A 24,374-nucleotide genomic window follows, 5' to 3' on the forward strand; every position below is an offset into this window, starting at 1 on the left:
ATAACAGATACAACAAATCAAAGGAGCACCTAGGGCCCAAAATCAGAATTGCTGGTCCGAAGCACCTGTTGGTGCCGGCCAACTTGACTTCCTGCTGCAGTTCAGTATACACTCGATCGCTCTGCTCAAGTTACTGTTATTCAGTAGTTCTTTGTTCCAATATATCTGAATTGAATCGGCAATGTTTCTTGATGAATTTAATGTAGACAGCTAGGCTGTGATGATAGGAAATGTGAATTGGTACATACATATAAAATCTGAAATAATCAGCATCCGGTAATTAAGCAGATGAATAATGGCCAAAAACTTTTGAATCTGCAAGTGTTAATAATCCTTTGAGCCTTTTTGATCAGCAGAGTGGGAGGTCCGGTGGAGGCGCCTCCAGAGACTGCAGCTCCCCAACGCCGTCCTCCACGAGGAACGCCATGGCGAGCCCCCAGGTGATGTGCACGTCCAGATGGCAGTGCATCAGCCACACCCCCGGGTTGTCCGCCACAAACCGGATCGCCGCCCACCCGTTCACCGGCACGCCCACCGTGTTCCTCATCGGCGGGTCGTCCAGGTTGAACCTGACGGTGTCGGTGGCGGCGTCGAAGTTGCCGAACCCCTCGGCGAGGATGTAGAAGTCGTAGCCGTGGATGTGGATGGGGTGGTTCTCGCCGGCGAAGATGTTGGTGCCCTGCAGCACCAGCTGCACGGCGGCGCCGTACTTGAGCCTGTACACCTTCGTGCCCGGCGCCGGCTGCCACAGCGCGCGGCTCACGTTCTGCGCCGTGTAGTCGAACTGCACCGGCGGGTTCGCCGGGAAGTCGTCGGTGAACACGCCCTGCTGGGCCTGGGCGCCGCCGTAGTGCGCCTGCAGGATGGACACGGTGGACGGCAGCACGAAGGAGACGTTGTTCATGCTCGCCGCGAACCGCGTGTTGTTGGGCCCGCCGCACTTCTGGCCACTCGAGCAGTTGAACAGCCCGACGCCCACGGTGAAGAAGAGGTTCTCGTCCACGCGCGACGGGAGCTCCGCCTTGCGGAGGCCGCGCAGGCTCGTCGTGAACGTCGTCGCCGTCGCCGTGTCGTTGTACGCCGGGAGCGTCGGCATGGCGGGGCTGCCGCTGCCGCTGGAGAAGGAGGAGGAGTAGTCGAAGATGGCGGTGGTGGTGGTTTTGTCGAAGGGGACGCCCTGGGCGCTGGCGTAGGCGCGGGCGGCGAGGTAGTACCGGCCGGGCGGCTGGTCGAAGGTGACGAGGACGTCTGTGGTCTGGCCGGGGGCGATCATGAGCACCGACGTGGAGTAGGGCTTGGTGTAGGAGGCGTCGGCGCCGACGACGGTCATGGTGTGGCCGGCGAGGGAGACGAAGAGCTCCGTGTTGAGTGCGGCGTTGATGAAGCGCAGCAGGTTCGTCTCGCCGGACTTCACCGGGAACGTGGCCGTGTCCTTGGACGAGCACCTGTAGAGGTCGCCGGGCTGGCCGTTGACGGTGGCCGTTGACGGTGAGGGCGTCGGAGATGTTGGGCGCCGCGCCGGTGCGGGTGGCCGTGCGGACCACGTCGATGGGGTTCATGTCCCACCATTCCCCTGCACGCAAGCACGTTCCCATGAGCCATGACATTATTGGTAAATCCGTTCAAACACAGTTTTAATCACCACTAAGAAAAAAAAACGTCTGTACATGTTCGGTTTCTTATGTCAATTCTTTGTCAAAGATGACCGCGTGCATTACTTGTACGGAATTTTGCTAAACTAATTTTAGTAAGGATTTATGTAGCTTCATTACCTTTTTCAAACATTGTGGCAATCCTGATTTTGATTGACAATAGATGATGAATAAAGTTTTAGAATGTGCTTAGTTTTTCCTTCTTCTGAAGGAAGACTAGTCTCATCAAAACCTAAGATTGTAGAAGGGGTGGGTACATGCATGCATGTTAGGCCTATTGTGGAATGTGGGCCATAATAACAGCCAGCCCAAAGAAAAGCAAGCAGCCTAATGATGCAATTTTGATTATGCAGTTTGGAAAGTAGCACATCCTCCGTTCTTAAATATACGAGGACAAGCAAATTAGTTTATTTTTGAACTAGCTTGTTCTTAACGTCATATATTTAAGGACAGAGGTGGTAGATGGTAAGCAAAATAAAGACCGGTGTAGATGAATTTAGTATACAAAGCCCTCTTTGGAAGAAAGGGAGATTATTTCAGTTTCATTTAACTGAAGCTGCTCTGGTTCCAAATGAGAGAACTCTGAAACAAGTTGTTTGCCTTTCGGAACGCTTCAGAGCCAAGTATAACCTCTATTTTTTTTTGCATTGGTAGCTGATGAACTTATTGTTGATTAACCAAGAAATGTACTAACATTAGCATAGGCAAGATGCCTTATTCGTCCTTACAGTGTGCGTCGATCTAGGGACCCACTAGGGGACGTATATATTTTTGGTATGAGAGTTGTTGGACCCACAAGTCAGTGGCATGGTTCATGAGTGTAGGGGTGTTTGGATACAAGGTGCTAAACTTTAACGGTGTCACATCGAATGTTCGGATGCTAATTAGGAGAACTAAATATGAGCTAATTATAAAACTAATTGCAAAACTCTGTGCTAATTCGCAAGACGAATCTATTAAGCCTAATTAATCCATCATTAGTAAATGGTTACTGTAGCACCATATTATCGAATCATGGACTAGTTAGGCTTAATAGATTCGTCTCGCGAATTACACTCCATCTATGCATTTAATTTTGTAATTATCCTATATTTAATACTCCTAATTAGTATCAAACATCCGATGTGACAGGTGTTAAACTTGAATAGGGGTGTCCAAACACCCCCTAAAGAAGGATCTCACATGATGGACATGATGACGATGCGTGTGTTGACTCTCATGCACCTAGCTAGCATACTATGCGTCTTGTACATTGGTGACTTCCATTATGCAGTATCAGATGCTTTAAAATAAGATCAATTTAACTGATGCTATATTTGATATATTTGATGATTGGCTTGATGGCGCGGAGCTCCAGGCGGTGGCGGGTCGGGTGTGGGAGGCGCGAGGGCTGGGCAGGCGGAGCGAGCGGTGGTGTGTCGGCGGTGTGCAGGAGGCGGCGCGGCGTGAGGAGAGGCGGCTGGCGATGCTAGGCGAGGCCGCGAGGCAGCGGCGGTGCAGACCAGAGGGGCGGCGCAGGCGGTGCTGTAGGAGGCCTCGGGCGACGCGGATAAGATCAGGTAGGATCAAGGGTTTAGGATTGGCCCTTTTGACGCAGACGGCGGAAAATGAGTTTACCACAGGACGAGGAAAAACGTACAACAAAAAAGTCGTCATTTTGCTTTTTCTAGGAGTAGAGATAAAAATCCTGGCAGGTGGGGGAGTTTAGGCGCAAAATCATCCCATCTCACTCCATCCATTAGATTGGTATCCTGTGAATCTGATTCAAAGTTTTAGGTTCCCTGATTTACAATACCTTTTTTTATAGTATCCGAGCGAGGACCACGGAGCAGATCGTAAACGACGAAGAAAAATCCTAATTTCACTTTTTTAGTAGAGAGATTATGAAATTTAGGAGGAATAACTTTACTTAAAATTATAAATGATTACATCGGTGTCGCCTCATTAAAAACCTCACCCCAGCGAGGAAAAGAGTACCACCCGTTACTTATAAAATTGACTAGTTCCAACCCATCACGGGGTAAGAGCCACCCCTGTCGAGCATCCCGCAGTTACGAGTGCGAGGAAGGTAGAGGCAGGGGCTCTCGATCGCCCCCGTCGCGGCGAACGCCCAGCAGGAGCCAGGAGCCGCAGAACCACTGGTTCTTGACTGGACTCAGGCACGGCTGGCCTTCGCATGTCCTGTTACGCCAGTCGACATCCCGCAGTTCAGTTCACTCCAGCATCCCGCAGTTCACTCCAGGGGTCACGCCACGCCAGTCGACGGAGACCGGCAGCGGGAGGTTCCCGTCGCCGCCGCGCCTTTTGACGGGCCCAGCTGCTGCAGTGACGCGCCGCTCCGGAGTCATTCGACACTTGCAGGCTTCAAGCTCCTTCCTTGTGGCGTCCGCGAAACCGTTGAGTCGCAGAGGCTCGTCTGCAACTCGAACAGTACGGGACGCGACGCGGTGCACCGTCTGGCCCGGACGCGGCGAATCGGCGGCACTCGGCTCCGGCGGCTTTGGCGGCGGCGCAGCAGGGGAGCTGGGAAACTGGGGCTCGGGTGAGGGTGAAGGCGGCGGCGGCTGCAGCAGAGAGAGGCGGAGGTTTGGGCGGCACTTTATAGGCTGAGCTCGGCGACGTGGGGGAGTGTTGGCGAGGGGCCGGCGGGAGGTGGTTGGCGAGGGGCCGGCGACGTGGGCTGGAGGAAGGGTCGTTGAGACATGCTAGTTGTATGTGCATGGTATAATGTTTTGGTGCAGGAGGAGGCAGGTGGACGATACCACCGGCGGCGAGTGGCGGAGAATCTGTTGAAGATTAGAGTAAATTTCTAGTTTGATAATCTGGCCTGGAAAGTTTCCAAAGGCTGCAATTTTACCTCTGTCTAGGAGAGTAAATTTCTCCTACTCATTGGTTATGTTCAAATCATTATGATTTGTCTATACAAGTATAATTAGCAGTAAGTGAATTGAATCAATATTATTAGAAACATAAATGTACCAAATGCAGCAAAGCTCATGCTTATAACCTTTGATTTTATATCTGAATTGAATCGGCAATGTTTCTTCATGAATTTAATGTAGACAGCTAGGCTGTGATGATAAGAAATGTGAATTGGTACATATAAAATCTGAAATAATCAGCATCCGGTAAGCAGATGAATAATGGCCAAAAACTTTTGAATCTGCAAGTGTTAATAATCCTTTGAGCCTTTTTGATCAGCAGAGTGGGAGGTCCGGTGGAGGCGCCTCCAGAGACTGCAGCTCCCCAACGCCGTCCTCCACGAGGAACGCCATGGCGAGCCCCCAGGTGATGTGCACGTCCAGATGGCAGTGCATCAGCCACACCCCCGGGTTGTCCGCCACGAACCGGATCGCCGCCCACCCGTTCACCGGCACGCCCACCGTGTTCCTCATCGGCGGGTCGTCCAGGTTGAACTTGGCGGTGTCGGTGGCGGCGTCGAAGTTGCCGAATCCCTCGGCGAGGATGTAGAAGTCGTAGCCGTGGATGTGGATGGGGTGGTTCTCGCCGGCGAAGATGTTGGTGCCCTGCAGCACCAGCTGCACGGCGGCGCCGTACTTGAGCCTGTACACCTTCGTGCCCGGCGCCGGCTGCCACAGCGTGCGGCTCACGTTCTGCGCCGTGTAGTCGAACTGCACCGGCGGGTTCGCCGGGAAGTCGTCGGTGAACACGCCCTGCTGGGCCTGGGCGCCACCGTAGTGCGCCTGCAGGATGGACACGGTGGACGGCAGCACGAAGGAGACGTTGTTCATGCTCGCCGCGAACCGCGTGTTGTTGGGCCCGCCGCACTTCTGGCCACTCGAGCAGTTGAACAGCCCGACGCCCACGGTGAAAAAGAGGTTCTCGTCGATGCGGGATGGGAGCTCCGCCTTGCGAAGGCCTCGCAGGCTCGTCGTGAACGTCGTCGCCGTCGCCGTGTCGTTGTACGCCGGGAGCGTCGGCATGGCGGGGCTGCTGCTGCTGCTGCCGCTGGAGGAGGAGTAGTCGAAGATGGCGGTGGTGGTGGTGTTGTCGAAGGGGACGCCCTGGGCGCTGGCGTAGGCGCGGGCGGCGAGGTAGTACCGGCCGGGCGGCTGGTCGAAGGTGACGAGGACGTCTGTGGTCTGGCCGGGGGCGATCATGAGCACCGACGTGGAGTAGGGCTTGGTGTAGGAGGCGTCGGCGCCGACGACGGTCATGGTGTGGCCGGCGAGGGAGACGAAGAGCTCCGTGTTGAGTGCGGCGTTGATGAAGCGCAGCAGGTTCGTCTCGCCGGACTTCACCGGGAACGTGGTCGTGTCCTTGGACGAGCACCTGTAGAGGTCGCCGGGCTGGCCGTTGACGGTGAGGGCGTCGGAGATGTTGGGCGCCGCGCCGGTGCGGGTGGCCGTGCGGACCACGTCGATGGGGTTCATGTCCCACCATTCCCCTGCACCCACGTTCCCATGAACCACACAGTTTTAATCACGAAGCAAAAACATGTGTACACGTTCAGTCACTACCGGAAACTGGGTGTAGGCCGAGTGCAAGTATGTTTGCTGAGTGCATTCCATCAGGCACTCGACAAACATTGTGCAGTGCATTAACTAGTTTGTTATGTTGAATTCTTTGTGAAAGTTGAAATGCAATCGGTCGAGATGACCGGGCAGTGCATTAATTACCTCTCCGGAATTTTGCTAAACCAATTTTATTAAGGATTCATGTAGCTTTATTACCCTTTTCAAACATTGTGGCAATCCTGATTTTGATTGACAATAGATAAGAATAAAGATTTAGAATGTGCTTAGTTTTTCCTCCTCCATGTGGTAGAAGGGGGTAGATGCATGCATGCATGTTAGGCCTATTGTGGAATGTGGGCCTATTGTGCAACACAGCCAGCCCAAAGAAAAGCAGCAGCCTAATGATGCAATTTTGATTATGCAGCTTGAAAAAGTTGTACATGATAAACAAAATTAAGACCTATGTGTATATTAGTTTAGTATATATACGTACAGAGCTCTTTTAGTTCAGTGTATATACGTACAGAGCTCTTCTGGTTCCGAAGGAGAGACAACTCTGAAGCCGTTTGCCTTTCGGAATGCTTCAGAGGCAAGCATAAAACCTCTTTTTCTTTCTTTTTCTTTTTTGCCTTGGCAGCTGATGAACTTAGTGATGATTATCGATAGGAAATGTACCAACATTAGCATAGGCAAGATGATCAGAGATTCAGAGCTGTCCGTATTAGTCCTAACAGTGTGCATTGATCTAGTGAACCAGCAGTACGTTGTTCTGTTCCTCCCAGGGAACACAGCTTTGGTGTACGAGAGTTGTTGGACCCACAAGTCGGTTGCATGGTTCATGAGTGTGTTGACTCTCACGCACCTAGCTAGCTAGACCTAGCTAAGCTAATGATTAAGCAAGCAGCTGGTATCAGCAGCCAACAACTAACAGAATGATAACACTGACTAACATGCGGGAAAAGAGAAAAAGGAAATGCTAATCATCTCTATTTTCTTCTATATTCTCTCTGGCCCACACCACACTTGCAAAATCTTACCTGGCCAATCAAAGTAGCTTCCACAAGCTTAGTAGGTTAGTTGGTGGGAGATACCATGGGTGTTGCACACTTTTCGGTAGCTAGCTAGGTTGAAGCCTGATTATTTTTTTTCTCAACTCGAATTCAGGGCATACTCCTTGCCAACATTAAAGCTATGATATTTAGGACAAGCTAATTAGTTAAAAAAAATGAACCAACTAGTTTATTATGACATCATATATTTAAGAACGTAGATATATTTAAGAACGCAGATAGTACTAGCTGTGTCGATCGAGTTTTTACTTGTTAGTTTGGGGGAAGAAATGAGAGTGAGGGTACATTTGTGCAAGAGTTTTGACCTGTGTGTGTATGCGATTATTGGACATGAGCATACATACACAGCAACTAATAGTGAAATGAGTAGCATAGTCGGCCGAGCTAGCGTGTAGTAGTTCATGATGCATGAGTATTATACATTGTGCATGTGTAAAAAATTTACAATAGATTGAGATGGGTGTACATGCTGCCATGCAAATGCAGTAAAAATTCAGTAGCGGCACAGCACCAATGATGGCCATCATGTCCAGCATATCAATGGCGGTCTAGCTAATAGGATGATGATCAAGTATGATAACGTATCGATCCTCCAAGAAAGTTGGAATCTTACTATTACTAATTGGAGGCTCCTTTTAAAGCCTCCAGATGAAGCCACCTAAGATTCCTAGGTGGACACTCTATAAAAAGAGAGAAATCCTAGAAATTCTCACAAAAAAGCAAAACATCCGACCATCAATCGACAGATTCAAATCATCGTAGCCATTGGATCTATTATGTTTTCTAAAAAATTACCCACCTATACCATTATGAAAATAGCCTAAAGTAACCCCCTAAATCTATATATAAATTACCCACCTCTGCCATTATATAAAATAAACTAAAGTAACCCCATAATCTTCATCAAAATTACCCACTTATGCCATTATAAATAATATTTAAAATAACTCCCTAAAATTGCCTACCACTATTACTTTAAAAAACTTAAAGTAACCCCTTAAATTTGCATCTATATTGCCCACACATGCTATTATTAAAAATAACATGAGGTAACCCTACGTTTGAATCAAATAACCTTAATTAAAAATATACGATATAATAATTAAGGTCTATACGCATGATGGATGATGTGTGTCACCATTTATAAGGATATAAAGTTATGGGAATATACATTTCTATGCTAAAATTATATTTAGCATTATGGATAGTTCTATTAAATTTATGAGCACTCAAACTTAGGGTTCATTAAACAAATTCAAGCCCATACATGCGGTCCAAAGTGGAAAGTTAAAGATTATAAATGTGGATGAAAATATTATAGAGTAATTACTAACTGAAATCTATCACAATTGGATGAAGATATTAAGTATAATATCTACATAAGTATTGTGTTCGAATATTTAACAAACGAGAGGTAGCTTATGGTAATAGTTTTGTAGCAATGTAGTCTAATTTTTTTCCATTGGAAACTCCGCATTAGTTCCCATGAGACAAGCAAGAAAAAAGAGAGATTCTCATAAAAATTAAAAACATCAAACACCAATCCTGTAAACTCTAATAATCATAGCCATTGATTTATTATATTTTCTAAAAAAGTTATCCACCACTGTCATTGTGGAAATATTCAAAAATGAGCTCTAAAACCTATATCTAAATTATCGAGCTCAGCTATTATAAAACATAATCTAAAGTAACCTCGTAATCTTTATCCAATTTACTAATACACATCATTATAAAGCATAACTTAAAATATCATTCTAAAATTTTATCTATGTTACCCATGTATGTCGTTATTAAAAATAACCTAAAGTAAATACCTAAATCTTAATCTAATTATCTTCATGTGCATCATATAGAAATGTCAAAAATTAAACTAATATATAATTCTAAATTACCTATTTATGTCATTGTTAATATAAAAACACTACATTAAAGTATGTACACATGATGAGTGCCACCATTAGACCATGCATACATGTATGTGCGGAATCAATGAAAAATATTGATTTGTATGCTAAACATAATGCATAGAGGATTGGAGTTGCGATACAAAATGGAAAAAATATGAATATGAATGAAAAAGTGCATAGAATAATTATTAATTAAAAATCAATCACAACTAGACAAAGATAGATACATATCTATATAAGTATTATGTTGAAGTATTGGAAAAATAAGAGAGTAGTAGGTAAATAATTTTGATTATTAGCTAAGAGTTTAATTTCTAAATAATTTTCAAATCTAATAGCTTATAAAAACATTAGTCCGTGCGGGAGCACGGGTTGATGGACTAGTGAACTTATAATTTGGAACATGGCAATATAATTGAAAACGACGTACTCGTACGTACCTAGCAGGATGGGGATCTCCCCGGCGGGAGGCTTGCCGCCGGCGGCGACTGCGTTGAAGGGGTATGCGGTGACGCCGGCGCGGGGCCTGATGATGAGGGCGCCGTGGACGGTGGCGCGGAGCCATGAGCTGTGGGCGTGCCACCACAGTGTGCCTTCCTGCCCGGCGACGGTGAAGCGGTAGGTGTAGCTCTGCCCCGGCCGTATGGGGCACTGCGTCACGTACTCGGGGCCGTCGGACCATCCCGTCCTCATCTGCCGCACGCCGTGCCAGTGCACCGTCACGTTGTAGCTGCCGCGGTTGATGACCCGGACGATGAGGGAGTCGCCCTCGCTGATCTCCACCGCCGGCCCCGGGAACTGCCCGTTCACCGTCATGATGCTGTGCTCCCGGCACAGCCGCGTCACCGACGCCTCCTGGATCTGCATGCGTCATGCATGGCAATTAGGCATGGGGCTGCAGGAACTAGCTAACAGTAATTAACATGATGATCGATTATGTCATATTAATTGTCAGAGAGATCGATTACCACAAACTCATGGTACTGCTCCTTGGCGATGGTCGGCTGTATCATCAGGGAGGAGCAGAGGAGAAGAGCAAGGGCGGTGGTGAAGAGCAGCGAGGAGGAGGAGTAGGACGACGACGACATGCTGCTTGACCTTGACATGCCGACAGCTGCTTGCATTCTTTCTGCTGTAACCAGCAACTCTGGATGGATGCCAGGTAGTTTGCTGCCTAACTCTTGCAATGCAAGACCTCAGAATTGCTTATGCAAGCTGCAGGCGACCGAGCTCTGTTTATATAGGAGCAGGAGCAGGTGGAGGAGGGGCCAAACAGAGATCCTGGCTACCATGCAGCTACAAAGTCGTAGACAGCGGTGGTTTACTGGTTAGGTCCTCAAGCGATCCTGTTGTTGGCGAACGAATGCATGCATGGGCATGGCCTCATCTTTTGACACTCCCATCTGCTTTCACTTTCTTCTTTGAAAAATAACTGCTTTCTCTTTCTGACCTTGAGTTGTTTCATGCATGCATGTCCGTTATTCAACAACGTGCATGCCACTGACACTAACAAGCACACTGACTCCAGTTTGGTACACCCACTAGCTGCTGCACTGTGTGTGCTTCCATTTCAACCTCAGGAAACAGATCGACTTGTCTTAGTGATGGTAACTTGCATTGGCCAACTCGATCTCATCCTTTTTGCTCAACTAATACTACCTAGTATTGTCAAGGAACATTTTGTTTTCCACTGCTAATTCAATTATTAATTGCCTGCTCATGCCTCCATCGCAAGTCTAGTATATTTTCCTCTGCATATGAAGATGAAGATCCGTCCTCAAAGGGCAGCTGAAGCATCATAATAACACAGCTTTCCAAGCACAGTAACGAATGCGTGTGGTCTTGTATCATTTGTAAGCTCTTTTCCGGAAACGAAACACTCTATCATCTAGTGTTGCATACTTGCATCATACACAATCTTTTGGCAAGGTGACTCCTGTGATCATGCTTCCATTATCACGAGTTTAGTTCCTCCTCTCCTCTGGACATCCTCAAGGACAGACTCAAACATCATCATAATAAGATAGAACCTAGCTTCCAAGATCAATGAGTGTGGCATATATTGGTCGGCAGACCTTGTCCTACAAAGGACATCCTCTGTCATCTAATGTTGCATCGTCATGGATTGGCTTCAATGTTCACACTTTGCGCATATCCATATGACATGCGTATTTGTGTACATGGATGAGAACTTGTCACCATCGATGGAACTTGATCACTTGATAGCTGAATCAGATCCAAAACCAACACGCATCAACTTTACCATTTGGAATTTTATCCAATATATCTCAAATCAAATGTGATAGGCTAAGTACTTCAATGTTTATATTTAAAGACGAAGCAGAGAAATTAAAGCAGCCGGCCTCATGTTCGTTTGTTAATCAGGCAGAGCTCCAAAAGCCAAATGCTTAGGCATGCTTTAAATTAAAAGCAGATTCATGGTCAGCAGTATGTTTTCAGCATTTCAATTCACCAGAAATACTAATAAATAAACATGACATCCTAACTAAGGACCATATATAGAGCTGCCTGCAACTTGCATTTTAGCATCAATTACCATTTTGCATCACATGCTTCTTTATCTCAAATTATGCTCATGAGCATGCATGTTCCATTAGGAGAATCATTATGCATGAATTAAGGAATCATAGCCAGTGGGGCCACTAGTCCCGCAAATGTTTCCACTTGGAAAAAAGGATCCTTAGCTTTTGCTTCCTTTTTGTTAGTACCAAAGACTTCATTCCTAATTCTATTCCTGCATCAACTTTTTTCACATCCCAAATCCCTTGAAACCATGAGGTCACTAACAACTTTCTCCTGTGCTTTTTTGACTGTCATATCTCTTCGTATCCACTCTTTCCGAGAATATGACTAACTGAATCTTTACTTTGGCACGGGTTGTTCATCTTGCACTACTGCCAAATTTTACATGGAAGTATAACTACACTGTCACCATAACGACATTTAAAGTTCTATGCTCTGCAAGGATCAAAAGTGCATCACTTCATCTAGATTGTCTCCTTTCTGTTGCTTGCACCACTGAACCACAAGTAATTAAGATGCGGCGTATACTAGCCTGAACTTGTCATGTGATATAGAGATCGAACGTGTCGAGAGTAGTAAATTTGCTTCATTGATCATACCTGTACTACTATATCTTAACTATAGATGGATTTTCAGTACAAATTTAGACTTGTGGGTAATCAGAATTCAGAACCAAACTTATTTTTAACAGTCAAGCAGTGCTAGGAGCTTTTGCTCTTCAGCAAAAGGAAAACAAATTATTGTTCAAACATATTTTTTTTCGTGAATACGCAGGAGAGCTGCGTATCTTTCGATTAAGAAGAAGATTATTGTTCAAACGTATATTTTTGGCAGACTTTGAAACTGTAAAGTTGTCAAATACTTTGTTGCATCAAATGATTCATGTCCATGAGCTGTGGTTGGCAAAAGTACAACATGAAGCGTGCTGTGCTGTGTGCTAAGTGCTAACCACCACATACTGTTCATGGATTCAGTAGGCAAGTACCCAATCTGTTCTAGCTTCAGACGGTTTCTTGCAATTCAAGGCAGTCTAAAGTCAAATGGAAAGAAGAGCAAGAATCTTGAGGAGGAAGGGAAGAAACACAATTTGGCATAAAAGGGGGAGATTTGCTTGGTGGCAAGGGGCTCAAATAAATATTTTATAATGCAAGGCTGGGATGTAGCTCGATGCTAATTTGGAGGCATCTAACAACTCTTGTGCTCCACTACTTGTCCTTGAAAAACTGAAAAGATGTTTCACATGCTGATGTGCAAGCATACCAGCCCTCAACTAGCTTCCATCTACAATTTTTTTAATTAAAAAGGAACTTATTTCATGGCATGGGATGGTTACTTCTCGGATAAAGCTCAAGACTGAGATACGATTTCTCATGTTTTTGAGTTTTATTACTGCTGGAATGACCAAGCTTAATTCTGAACTCTGTTGGCAATGCAATGAAGGTTTGACATGTGAGACAAATCTCAAATAAACAAAGAAAATGTCGGAACACAAATGCCCACAGTCCCAGTGAAATAATGCTAGTGATTAGTCGAAACACCTGAAAACTTACTATAATGAGTTGCATGCATGTTTAGCATGAAGTAGGGAGCCAAAGAGATGGTGCAGTTGTGCAACCAACAAGCTGATTGTGACCGCATGGCAGTCACTCCACTGCAACCAGCAACGAGCTGATTAAGCAAAAGGTAACCTTTGTGAACCTTTTAAATTGGAAATAATTGAAGCAAAAGAATCCTTAAGTAGCATTGGTGGATAGGTTGTTTAAGTTGACCGGTGTGCTCAAGATCAGACAGCTCTAACAACCCAACTTGTGCGATTTGACAAAACGGATCTAGATTGCCGTGTGTCTGAGTTTCTTCTGTCCGTCAATCTCGGCCTGAACACGGCACCTCAAAGGAAGAAAAGCTTGCTGCACCGTTTTTTTTCTTTGCTTTCGTCTGGCGATGTCATTCCTGTGACCAAAGGCCTGTTTGCGTTGGTGTGATCACAAAAATGGTGTTGCAACACAACCACGAAGCAGTGCCAATCAGTTGTTCCTCAGTGACCGTTGTGTCGTTTTGTCGGCATGCATGTCTTGTAGTTAGCAGGAGCTTTCTGTTTGTGGCACCCCAAAGTACCCCACCTGTTATTTCTAGGCATCACTTTGAACTCTGTACTACTGAAATCTGCTGGAACACATCCACTGTTGGACAGCATGAACAAAGACAGTATGAAAAATTCAGTAACTGTTCATCATCATGATCGCTAATTCACCACCATCCTCATGATGGACAAGAAAATCAAATAAATAAAATGCATCATTATAGCAGTAGTATTTCTCCTCTTTTCCATCCTTGTTCCTAGGCTGCTACATACAGCCGCTGATTCTAGTGCGAGTGCAAATAATATTTGCCTATACAAACTGAAAATTACCTAGTAAACACAAAACTAAGGGGTGATCCGACATTCCGATCACCCCCAGTGGTAGAAGTAGAAGTAATACTTCAGGATCAAACGAATCAAAGAATCCCTAGATATCTCTTTTCTAGCTAATAAACCATTGCTTTTCTTCTCGCGATTCTCGGCTGTTGAAGCGCGCTCGTGCTGCTGCTGCTGCTACTCATCTTCTCCTGCTGCTGAAGCCGCCGGCACATGCGCGCCGGCACCTTCCTCGCTCGGCCCGGCGCCGCCATCCGACCCCGGCCTGATCTGCTCGAGCTGCCGCAGCACCTCCCGGGCCTCGGGCCTTACCGACGGCGCCGGGTCCACGCAGTGCAGCGCCAGCTTCAGCGTGTCCATCAGCTCGTCGCCGACGGGCCCCGCGGCGGCGTCGCGCATCAGCTCCAGGTCGAATACCTCGCTGGTCCATTCCTCCTTCACGATGGACGCCACCCACTGCGGCAGGTCCATGCCGTTCGTGCTCTCCGCGGGGTTCTTGCCTGTCAGCAGCTCCAGGATGATCACGCCCAGGCTGTACACGTCCGTCTTCGCGTTCGCCTTCTTCAGCTTTGACAGCTCTGGCGCGCGGTACCCCAGGGCGCCTGCCGCCGCCAGCACGTTCGAGTTCGCCGCAGTCGTCATGAGACGGGACAGGCCGAAGTCGGAGATCTTGGGGTTGCATTGCTCGTCGAGGACGACGTTGCTGGCGGTCAGGTTGCCGTGCACGATGCTCATGTCGTCGTGGAGGTAGGCGAGGCCACGGGCTGTGCCCTTGGCAATTGTCATCCTTGTCGCCCAGTCCACCGTCGTGTTCGGTGCGCGAGCTGCATCAATGCATTCATCAGGAAACGTCTAGAGTCAGTTCAGAGTTTCAGTTTCAGCATGTGTTAAAAAAGTGCAGAGTTTCAGCTCACAAGCATACTAAGATGTGGAAGGAATATGTAGCTGGGAGCAGATTTATCAAGAGATTTCATAAAAGAAAGTTTAATAATGCTGATAAAGTAGTACCGGATATCTAATTCATCAACTGGTTAATCTCAATTTCAATTGTTAGGCCCAATTGTTAGCATACTCTGTTTCAGTGCAGCTTCAGATTTCAGATCACAATTGTTGTAGAGTTTCAGTTCAGAAGTTTCCGAACACTGAAAAATCCTAAGCTGGGAACAGAATTATCAACAGATTTGAAATAGTAACAGTGTAGCATTGTTGAGACAACAAATTCCAATCCTTTACTTGGACAACACATGCTAATTCATCACTTGTTCCACTAAAAGTTGCACAAGGTGCTAGTTTGTTTTCACTGTCACTGAACCTAACACTAGCAGTTCGTGCATGCTACTGAACTATTCTGCATTGGTTATGAACAAGTTAAGGTCTAAACTGAATTTACTCTTATAAATCAAAAGCAGCTGCATTTCAAAATTTGCAACTCTAAGTTGAACCTGCTAACAGAAATACAGTTGTATCAATCTTTGCAACGTCTGAATCTGTAAATGTTCAGACTTCAGAACATGCCTTTGCTAAAACATACTAGCAGTTAACAAGCTACAGGAGAGGTCGCATGCCAATTCACTAATACATTAATACTGCAAAATTCCCTGTCAATTGACAGTATTCCTACCATTTGTCATACGAATAAGGAATTTTCTACCAACTAGGATTTCTCATCCATATACGAATGCAAAAATTAATAATGCTGAACAGGGCACGAGAACAGAGCAAGAGTGAAGAAACGAAGTCTGACCGTGCAAGAATGAGGAGAGGTTGCCCTTGGGCATGTAATCGAAGACGAGGAGCTTTTCGCCCTTGGGCCCCAGGTAGTAGGCCATGAGCGCCAGCAGGTTGGGGTGGCGGATCCTGCCGAGCACCGCCGCTTCGGCCTCGAACTCCTTGTGGCCCTTGGTGATCTTCTCCCTGAGCCTCTTGACGGCCACCAGGCTGCCGTCCTCCAGCGTGGCCTTGTACACCGTGCCGTAGGTGCTCTTCCCCAAGATCTCCGCCGTGGCGCACAGCAGGTCGTCCGCCGTGAACGCCAGCGGCCCGTCGAAGTGCACGAGCTTGCCGCCCACGTCGCCGCCGGACTCCACCTCCGCCGCGCCAGACCCTGGCTTCTCGCCGCGCCCGGCCGCCGCGGCGCCGGCGGCATCCTTGGCCGCCTGCTTCCCGCTCCTTGCTGCAGTTGTGCTGCTGGAAGACGACCTCTTCCTTGTGAGGAAGCAGAGCAGGAGGCAGCAGAGGAGCAGCAGGATGAGGAGACCGATGACGATCCCGGCGATGATGAGTATGAGCTCCTTGGTGCTGAACTTGCGGCGGCCGCGCGCCTCCTCGGCGGGTGAAGATGGCGCCGGGGATGGGGACGCTGGGCAGGGCGTGGAAGCAGAGTAGCCGCAGAGCAGGATGTTCCCGGTGAAGGCGGGCTCCCCGAACTTGTTGGCGAGTGATGCCGGCACGGCGCCGGAGAGGTTGTTGTAGGAGACGTTGAAGGACTGTAGCGTGGCGGTGAGGTTGTCGAGGCTCGGCGGGATCTCGCCGCTGAGGTCGTTGCTGGAGAGGTCGAGCGCCTTGAGGTCGGCGAGGGAGCCGAGCTCGGCGGGGATGGTGCCGTTGAGCTTGCTGTTCCCTGCGAGGTCGAGGTGCTGCAGCTTGGCGAGCTTTGTGAGGGACTCGGGAATGGGCCCGTCGAGGGAGTTTTGCGCGAGGCTGAGGAAGACGAGCTGGTAGCTCCCGGTGATGGAGTCCTTGTTGAGGAGGAGCTTGGAAGGCGACTTGGTGGAGCCTGCGAAGGCGTCGGGGATGGGGCCGGAGAGGTTGTTGTAGGAGAGGTCGAGGAAGAGGAGCGAGGCGGAGGCGACGACCTCCGCGGGGATGTCAGCAGAGAGCGCGTTGCGGCTGAGGTTGAGGCGGATGAGCTTGGTGGAGTTGGCGATGGCGGGCGGGACGGCGCCGGTGAGGCGGTTGTTGCTGGCGTCGAATGACTGGAGCGCGACGCATCCTCCGATGGACGCGGGGACGGCGCCGGAGAAGCGGTTGTTGAAGAGGTAGACGCCGCGGAGGTCGGGGAGGAATCCGAGGGAGGCGGGGATGGGCCCCGCGATGGCGTTGTCGTGGAGGCTGAGCCTGCGGAGGCGGGTGAGCTGGCCGAGGCCGCGCTGGGAGAGGGTGCCCCCGAGCCCCCGCCAGGGGAGCGTGATGGCGACGACGCTGCCGAGGACGCACTTGATGCCGGCCCAGGCGCCGGAGCAGGCGGTGAGGCCGGAGTCGTTCCAGGAGCGGAGGAAGCCGTAGGGGTCGGCGAGGTCGTGGCGGATGGCCTGCAGGCCCTGGTAGTCGGCCTGGGAGATGACGACGCCGTCGCCCGCGGGGTGGTGGCCACGAGCGGCGGCGGGCGGTGGAGCGAGCAGGAGGAGGAGCGCGGCGCAGCAGCAGCGGAGGAGGAGCAGGAGGCGCGGCGGCGGCAGCATTGTGGGCTGTTGATGAGGAAGAGGAGGAGGAGGAAGAAGAAGAAGAGCAGTAGAGATTGCTGCCTCTCCTCCCCTGCAGTCTCCGTGGGTGTGTTGATGAATGGGTGGCGCAACGGCTAGTAGCAGTGGGCCAGGCCAGGCGGTTTAATTATTTTTGTAACGGCTAGTTCCTTCCCATCCGACATTCCGACCCAGTTGTTGTTTTTGTTTGGGACTGCAGGCCCACCCACTTGGTTATTATTCTAGGCCCAACAAAGGCCCTAAGGTAATTAATAGCCCAACAACAAAAGAGGTAGCTGAAGCGAGTCCCTTTTGTTTGGCAATTGGCATGCAGCAGCTACTTCATCTACAATCTAGCTTCGATTCGGACATTTTAATGCGGCTAGCATTGTGGTTTTCCATAATGCTGCTAGCATGATTTTCAATCCTGATCTGAATGGATTGCAGTTGCAGGTACCTCTGTGTGGATTGGTTTGCGAGTCAAATCTGTTCAGCAGGAATTAGATGTATTGTAGTTTTTGACTGCTTTTGATCAATGGTCTGTCTTGTGTCTTCTTTAGGTGGTTAGGAAAAATTGTTTTAAGTTTCCGACTGCAGTGCATCAATCTACCAATGCTTGAGGGCGAGACCATGCAAGTGCACATGGTTAAATAAAATAGGACAACAAATATCAAACAAATAAATTATTTGGCGTACATATGCTTAATGGCAACATACAATAAACCTCCATAACATTATTACTATTACATCTGTTTTCCTTTGCAAATGAGTACTGAAAATTCTCTGAAGAAAAGAAACAGCTTCAGAACTGGAGTGCACCAAATAGAATCCCCTGAACTCAGGCAAGTAAATCGGTGCCGTCGCCCTGGATGCAGATGCGGAGACAGTCCACAGCAGTACGCGGGCCTAACGGACAATAGTGCCAAGGTTCTTTGCTTCCATCTGCAACATTGTACTCCCAGGTCTCCCAGCCACAATCAGCCCCAAGATAGATGGTGTTAGGAGTGGCAGAGGGAAAGGCATCTGCCGCCGATACAGAGATTGCACGGCTCATGCCCATGAACACGGCGCGCCCGTTTAAGCCCTTGACCGGGATCAGGATGCCGGCGTCCAAATCCACTCTGTAAACCTCGTAGCTCCTCTCGTACGTGCCGTCATAACTTTCATCATCATCATTTTCGTGATCTTGATCATATTCATAGTATTGCAGCGTTCGGTGCACCAACAGCAACTCACCGCCGTTGTCCACCAGGTGAAGGCTGTCGCTCATCACGTTGAAATAAAATGACTTTCCGCTCAGCAACCATGAGCAGCCGGGGTGGTTGCTGCTGATCTGAACTGAAGTTCATCACCATGACACCCCAGGAGGAGACACAGTAGAAGCGGCCTGTGTTGGGGTCGAGTGTGTCGGTGTCGTCGACCGGAGTCCAGCTCTCATCACCAGGTTTAGCAACGGCGAGAACTCTGGGGTCGCAGAAGCTAACTGCCACTTTGGACCCGTCAGCAACGAGGCCAGTGCCATACAGACATGCAGTAGAAGTCGTTTTCCCAGTTCAATGCCGCGATGCCGAGCTCGATAGTCCTTGGGACTCAGTAGACCAGTCACCGGCGGGAGGTCGGTGAGCTGGCATGTGAGCGGCGTGCCCGGCGAGCTCCGGGAGGTCCGTCCGGATGCACTCGCCGGTGGAGGTGTTAAGGAAGCGGTGGCAGCGGGAGCCGGCGTGGGCATTGTCGAGCATGATCCACCGCCGGGGGAGCATGATCCAAGCGCTTGGCCCCCCAAGAGGGGGCCAGCCCAAAATGTACGCACCTATTTTTAGTGTGGGGTGGTGGTGGTGGCAGGGAGCGGCCGGAAGGAGCACCACCGGAGCGCGCGCGCTTCGCCCCCCAAGAGGAGTATTTTCGCTTCGCTCCCCGTGATTGGATCGAGCAGGGGCGTCGCGAATCCCGCCTGAAGGGGATCTGGGCTCCAGCCAGCCGGTTCCACCGGCGGACGGGGATCTCCATCTGACTGCGCCGCCGCCGCCAGGAACTCGAAAAATCGGTGGGTTCCCTGCTTATTATATCAGCCAAGACGGGAGCTTGGTCCGTTACCGATACGGACTCTTAAAACAAGAGAACAAACCAAATTTAAGGAGAAAAGGAAAAATTCCACTATCCAATCGTCGCCTCTGTTCTCTTGCAGTTGCTCTAATACCTCCCGCTCTCCCGCATATTTGCGCGGAGCCGGCGGTTCCCCAATCTTCCTCGCCCCTCCCACGCTCATCCTTTCCCGTAGGATTCTGTTTTGATGGTCGCTTGGGGAAGAAGATGGCGGAGGGTGGAGTTCACTGGCGGAGCAGAGCTCTGGGTGGTAGCGGCAATGGCAGGTCGGAGGATGACAACAATCCCCGACCAGCTCTTGGCTTGGGGTGGGGCGACGCAAGGCGAGGCTTGCGGAGGTGAGCCTCAGTGGCGAGCTAGGCGGAGGTGCCATCCACTTTTCCCCAACTCTAAATCAGCAGCAATCAGCTCACCTGGGTTCCCAAGAGGCAAGAGGGTCGACGGAGATTGGCAGAGGGCACTAGGCACCAAATCGGCGCGGCAGCGGCGACCCACCTCCTCTGCACCCCGCCCGCCAGAGGCCTACCTCCGCACCTCCGTTGCGCCCGAGCAGCCTCCCTTGTTGAGCTCTGGCAGCCACCCTCCCTTGTTGGCTGTCAATAGGAGCATTGCATTTCTGAAGATGATCAACACTCTAGTATATGACATACAAGTTGATCTTGTTCTATCTAGGATTAGTCGATTCATTCCAATGGGATGATCCGACGAGTTTGGCAATTGGCATGCAGCAGCTACTTCATCTACAATCTACATGTACAATGCAAAAATAAATCACACAACATCTTGAGAATATGGCCATATATCACCAAATCGCAAGCATGCAAATTGAGACATCAAATTGACTTTGGTGATACACCAAAATTCAAAACTTGTTTGTGTATGTATTCGTTAGTATCCATACAATTCGAGGCTGGCAAAAGAAGATGAATGAATCACATACAATTCGAGGCTGGGCCACATGACCTTTAATTTAGCAGTGGTGGCGATCATCAGACGCGTCCTCCTACTCCTCCGGTGGCGTTGGCGATGAAGGACAGCAGCGGGTTGCCGCTGCCGGCGGCCTGGTCGGGCTCGTCGAGGAAGAGGTCCTCCGGGACGCGGAACGCGCCGTGCGCGCAGACGACTGCAGCGCCGAGGGCGAGCGCGGAGAAGATGAGCGAGCCGACGGAGGTGAGGAAGACGACGAAGGCGGAGCAGGCGATGAGGCCCCCGAGCACCTCCTTGTCGGAGAAGGTGCGCCCGAAGGCGGCGAGCGGCGGCGCGTCGGCGGGGCGGAGGACGTAGAGGAGGCACCAGGCGGCGAGCAGGGCGAGGAGCGCCGCGAGCGAGAAGGGGTGGGCGAGGAGCGCGGCGGCGAGGGAGAGCGCGACGACGGCGGCGTAGTTGACGCGGAAGTAGGCGAGGTTCTTGCGGAGGCGGGAGGTGGCGTCGGAGATGGTGTCCGGGCGGGAGAGCGCGGAGCGGTCGGCGAGCTCGGACCAGGGGCGGGCGCCGGACAGCGCGCGCCTGGCGGAGTCGAGGAGGCGGGAGAGGAAGGCGCGAGCCGCGGCCGGGTTGGCGTCGGCGGCGGTCGGAATGGGTGAGGGGGCTGGTGTTGCCGCCGGGACGACGGAGGTGGGGAGGAGCGGAGGGGAGGCCGCGGCCATGGTGGGTGCTGATCTCTCTCTGCGGCCGGGTTTGGCGGATCTGAGAGCCACTGACACAGACAAAGCAATGGAGCCGGAACTGAAGAAATGGGCAGGTCAACGCGTCGCCACGGTGCACGTTTACAAATATTTTGGGTCTTTGGAAGCTTTTTTTTTGTTAGATCTCGTTCAAAATTGACGTCCCGTGGGCCAGTTGGATAGAGCTCCGACTCCTTCTAGAACCTTCCTGGAGGAGCTATATTTTTTTTCTTTTTTTCTCCGACTTCTCCACATAAAACAGCTTCAGCTCGTCTAGTGCTTCAGGGTAGAGCTGTTTTTTTACCAAACTTTCTCATCTTAGCTTCGGAGATAGAGTCGTTTTTGACCAAACTATTTGGTAGAGCTGGAGCTGTAGGAGAAGCCGGAGCTGGAAGCCTGCCAGACTAGCCCCTATAGTAGTGAATTTCCACGGTTTTAGAAATTCATTCATAGAATCTTATTTCAAAGCGGTGATCGAAAAGGAAATGCCATATCATTATCATAAGGGTTGCTAACAAAAGCAACAGAGTGTTGATGCAATGAGCAACAGTGGTTAGGTAGAGACGCAATGTGATGTGATGTGATGTACTAGAAGAAATTCATACAAACAAAAGGGTTGGGCAGCAGGGGAGCTCTCTATTTCAGGTTAGGCAAGCAGAACACAGTTAGGTCAAGCATCACTGCCTAGAACTGCAACGGCATCTTCTTCCATCTTTTTCCATATCAATCAAGCACCATGCACTTGGTTCTGGAAGAAACTGGCAACACAGCAGCAAAAGTTCTTCCACCATCCATACTTGAGGTGCAAACCTCCCTCCCCTTGCATTATTCCTTTATCCCTTGATTTTCCTTTTCTTTCTTTCTTTTAATCCAACAGTATACTGTACCAAGCAAGCAAATCACAACAGCAAAGAGTACCCTTTGCAAAGTTCACTTACCAGCCATCATCCCCTATCAAACAGAACAAGATAGACAGAATCATTTCAAGCTTACCACACCCAACCCAAAGGACCAACCAAAAGATAACCAAGTTTGTGCAAGCCAACACAGCACGAATATGCTAGGTTGCATTGAACAAGTCTGTGCCCCAGTTCCACATGACAGTTTTCACTTCAGTTCAGCACAAATTAACTCATATCTTACAACAGTGTCCTTATTAGGCCATTATGCAATGGACAACACATTAGGGAACACAATCTTCCGTCACTGGAGCCACACCCATGGACCTCAAATCTAGAAGGTGGAGCCATTCCAACCAAAGTCCGAGCCCTGCATCATCACATGGTACTCACACTCACCATGGTGCTAAGATATCATCGGATAATAAAGAAACTAACACCATCTACATAAGCAAGCAGAAAGGGAACATATGCAAAACTAGGAAGATGGCATGAAACAACAGATGGTTATTTACATGATCTATTCTTGATGCAAAGCATGCAAACATTGAGCATGTTCTTGTGCAGGATGAGCCTAACAAACAATAAAATTGAAATGAGAACTTGGTGATGGTTAAAAGGACACATGAATCGTATGTCGGTCAACAAGAAATAGTGCCTGCTTGCCTTTGAATCATGGAACTTGAGGTAGAAGCGGGACTTGGGAATGGACAGCTTTGATTCCAGAATAGAAGCAACGCCAGCACTCAGCTTCTTGTTGACACCAGGGTTCAGCCCTCCAATGGAAACCAGCTCACCATAAGCTGCAGGCTCCTGGGTGCCTCCAAATGCCATAGGCACTGAACCTTTGAGAACAACCATCACGTACTGGGAGAGGACAAGCACTCCAGTCAAATCCTCAAGATGATAGTACACAAGCGCAATGGCTTTGGTTAAATATATCAACCACAGAAAAACAATAAAAATCTAAATTTCATCAATTTGAGTCTATCACCACAGGTCATCCACCAGAAATCCAAAGAGTGACAGTATGAGAATGATAAAGGAAAAGCACGTGCCCAAACTATGTAGCAAAGCAGCTGCCTGACTAACACTAATATGAAGTGACTGATAAACATGAACTTTCAAACTTCATCTATATCAACTGTTGGCTGCAGTATTTTAGGGATAACATACTGGGGATTTCTATATAAACATGAACTTTCAAACATGACATTTCTTTCACTGAGTGACCACAATGGTTATTATATCAATCCTAGATAGGCACTGGGGATACCGTCTCAGAGACAGACTATTGAGTTATCTGGTTCCCTTCGTCAATGCTGAATCTGTCAAAATTACAGGTTCAATTCATATATGAACTTGATTCTGGGAGACTGCAGTCATGTTCTAGGATTTTCGGTTGTGTCATGTAAATATCATCAAAATTTTCGAGTGAGTGCAGTGAGAATCAACATCGGGGTGTCCATGATAAACCTAAAGAATACTCCCCCAAAATGAATAAAAGCCTAGAGGTCAAAATCCCCAATTGTAGTATTTATCAAAGGGGAATGTTGCGAGATTTTACTGATCCACACGAATTCTCTTTAAACTAGCATTGGAAAACACGATTAATCGATTGATAGCCTACAGAAAGGTGACATGCAGTGATGCACATCCTGCTCAAAACCCTAACAGGTTGCAGGAGCCAATTACAAAATGGAAGCATAATCTCCACCAACCAAATAGATGCAAGAGGAGAGACGTCCTACACAGGCAATGAATCGCGAGGGCAAGAGAGAAGAGGGGGCAAAGGGAAAGGGAGAGGCGCGAGAGGCTTACGGCCTCTGGCTTGCCGATGATGTTGGCGACGGCCTTGGAGGCTTCAGCGAGGATGGCGGAGGTGTCCACACCCTCCAGGTTGACGTTCGTCGACACATTCAGGCACGGCATCCTCGGACCCTCGCTTCGTCTTCGTCTTCCTCCTCCTGGCTGGGTGCTCTCTGCTCCTCCGGCCAGCCGCCTTCTCCGCCTCTGCTGCTGCCTCTCTTCTATCCTGCTGTCTCCGCCTCCCCGGAATGAGACTGACGGAAGTGGCTAGGCCACAATTGGGGAATCTGGGCTCTCAAGTCTTTCCTGCACCATGGGCCTGGCCCAGTGGATTTCTAGTATCCTCTCCTAAAAAAAAAAAACAAGAA

General features: G+C 49.2%; 5 protein-coding genes and 1 pseudogene across 7 annotated transcripts; all 6 read right to left on the bottom strand.

Moving 5' to 3' along the window:
* Nucleotides 1-52: 52 nt before the first annotated feature.
* On the bottom strand, nucleotides 53-1,468 carry LOC117865375 (laccase-23-like). Its single transcript, XM_072295032.1, has one exon. The coding sequence runs from the start codon at nucleotides 1,328-1,330 to the stop codon at nucleotides 350-352; it is 981 nt and encodes a 326-aa protein (XP_072151133.1). The 5' UTR covers nucleotides 1,331-1,468; the 3' UTR covers nucleotides 53-349.
* Nucleotides 1,469-4,635: 3,167 nt separating this feature from the next.
* Nucleotides 4,636-10,353, bottom strand: LOC117862831 (laccase-23). Of its 2 annotated transcripts, XM_034746353.2 has the most exons (3): nucleotides 10,079-10,353; nucleotides 9,551-9,971; nucleotides 4,636-6,060 (listed from the first exon to the last, which is right to left on the bottom strand). In XM_034746353.2, exons 1-3 carry the CDS (start codon nucleotides 10,232-10,234, stop codon nucleotides 4,850-4,852), a joined length of 1,788 nt encoding a protein of 595 aa, XP_034602244.1. In that variant the 5' UTR covers nucleotides 10,235-10,353; the 3' UTR covers nucleotides 4,636-4,849. The 2 variants fall into 2 exon arrangements, with proteins under 2 accessions (XP_034602244.1, XP_034602245.1); XM_034746354.2 differs by lacking the exons at nucleotides 9,551-9,971; nucleotides 10,079-10,353 and adding an exon at nucleotides 6,655-9,541.
* A 3,578-nt stretch (nucleotides 10,354-13,931) lies between these two features.
* Nucleotides 13,932-17,629, bottom strand: LOC117863626 (probable leucine-rich repeat receptor-like protein kinase IMK3). The gene is made up of 2 exons (XM_034747423.2): nucleotides 15,815-17,629; nucleotides 13,932-14,894 (listed from the first exon to the last, which is right to left on the bottom strand). Exons 1-2 carry the CDS (start codon nucleotides 17,529-17,531, stop codon nucleotides 14,248-14,250), a joined length of 2,364 nt encoding a protein of 787 aa, XP_034603314.1. The 5' UTR covers nucleotides 17,532-17,629; the 3' UTR covers nucleotides 13,932-14,247.
* A 548-nt stretch (nucleotides 17,630-18,177) lies between these two features.
* On the bottom strand, nucleotides 18,178-19,423 carry LOC140223394 (uncharacterized; annotated as a pseudogene).
* Nucleotides 19,424-19,560: 137 nt separating this feature from the next.
* LOC117863627 (PRA1 family protein B2) lies at nucleotides 19,561-21,431 on the bottom strand. The gene is made up of 2 exons (XM_034747424.2): nucleotides 20,575-21,431; nucleotides 19,561-20,227 (listed from the first exon to the last, which is right to left on the bottom strand). Exon 1 carries the CDS (start codon nucleotides 21,278-21,280, stop codon nucleotides 20,624-20,626), a length of 657 nt encoding a protein of 218 aa, XP_034603315.1. The 5' UTR covers nucleotides 21,281-21,431; the 3' UTR covers nucleotides 19,561-20,227; nucleotides 20,575-20,623.
* An 898-nt stretch (nucleotides 21,432-22,329) lies between these two features.
* Nucleotides 22,330-24,277, bottom strand: LOC117863628 (uncharacterized). 2 transcript variants are annotated; one of them, XM_034747426.2, is made up of 3 exons: nucleotides 24,019-24,274; nucleotides 22,864-23,064; nucleotides 22,330-22,567 (listed from the first exon to the last, which is right to left on the bottom strand). In XM_034747426.2, the coding sequence occupies exons 1-3, from the start codon at nucleotides 24,127-24,129 to the stop codon at nucleotides 22,532-22,534; spliced, it is 348 nt and encodes a 115-aa protein (XP_034603317.1). In that variant the 5' UTR covers nucleotides 24,130-24,274; the 3' UTR covers nucleotides 22,330-22,531. The 2 variants fall into 2 exon arrangements, with proteins under 2 accessions (XP_034603317.1, XP_072151306.1); XM_072295205.1 differs by lacking the exon at nucleotides 22,330-22,567 and adding an exon at nucleotides 22,637-22,771 and having other exon boundaries at nucleotides 24,019-24,277.
* Nucleotides 24,278-24,374: the final 97 nt, after the last annotated feature.

Source organism: Setaria viridis, chromosome 7 (genome assembly GCF_005286985.2).
Source record: "Setaria viridis chromosome 7, Setaria_viridis_v4.0, whole genome shotgun sequence".
In the NCBI taxonomy this organism is placed as follows: domain Eukaryota; kingdom Viridiplantae; phylum Streptophyta; class Magnoliopsida; order Poales; family Poaceae; genus Setaria; species Setaria viridis.

What these genes read in the sequence shown, in the direction of transcription:
- LOC117865375 (XM_072295032.1), bottom strand. Translation starts at nt 1,330, where the DNA reads ATGACCGTCGTCGGCGCCGACGCCTCCTACACCAAGCCCTACTCCACG.
- LOC117862831 (XM_034746353.2), bottom strand. Translation starts at nt 10,234, where the DNA reads ATGCAAGCAGCTGTCGGCATGTCAAGGTCAAGCAGCATGTCGTCGTCG. An exon ending in AGCAGTACCATGAGTTTGTG is followed by an intron (nt 9,972 to 10,078) that starts GTAATCGATCTC and finishes TGACGCATGCAG; the next exon opens with ATCCAGGAGGCGTCGGTGAC. An exon ending in GGAGATCCCCATCCTGCTAG is followed by an intron (nt 6,061 to 9,550) that starts GTACGTACGAGT and finishes ACGTGGGTGCAG; the next exon opens with GGGAATGGTGGGACATGAAC.
- LOC117863626 (XM_034747423.2), bottom strand. Translation starts at nt 17,531, where the DNA reads ATGCTGCCGCCGCCGCGCCTCCTGCTCCTCCTCCGCTGCTGCTGCGCC. An exon ending in CCTCTCCTCATTCTTGCACG is followed by an intron (nt 14,895 to 15,814) that starts GTCAGACTTCGT and finishes GCATTGATGCAG; the next exon opens with CTCGCGCACCGAACACGACG.
- LOC117863627 (XM_034747424.2), bottom strand. Translation starts at nt 21,280, where the DNA reads ATGGCCGCGGCCTCCCCTCCGCTCCTCCCCACCTCCGTCGTCCCGGCG.
- LOC117863628 (XM_072295205.1), bottom strand. Translation starts at nt 24,129, where the DNA reads ATGCCGTGCCTGAATGTGTCGACGAACGTCAACCTGGAGGGTGTGGAC. An exon ending in TCATCGGCAAGCCAGAGGCC is followed by an intron (nt 23,065 to 24,018) that starts GTAAGCCTCTCG and finishes GTCCTCTCCCAG; the next exon opens with TACGTGATGGTTGTTCTCAA. An exon ending in TCAAGTTCCATGATTCAAAG is followed by an intron (nt 22,772 to 22,863) that starts GCAAGCAGGCAC and finishes ATTGTTTGTTAG; the next exon opens with GCTCATCCTGCACAAGAACA.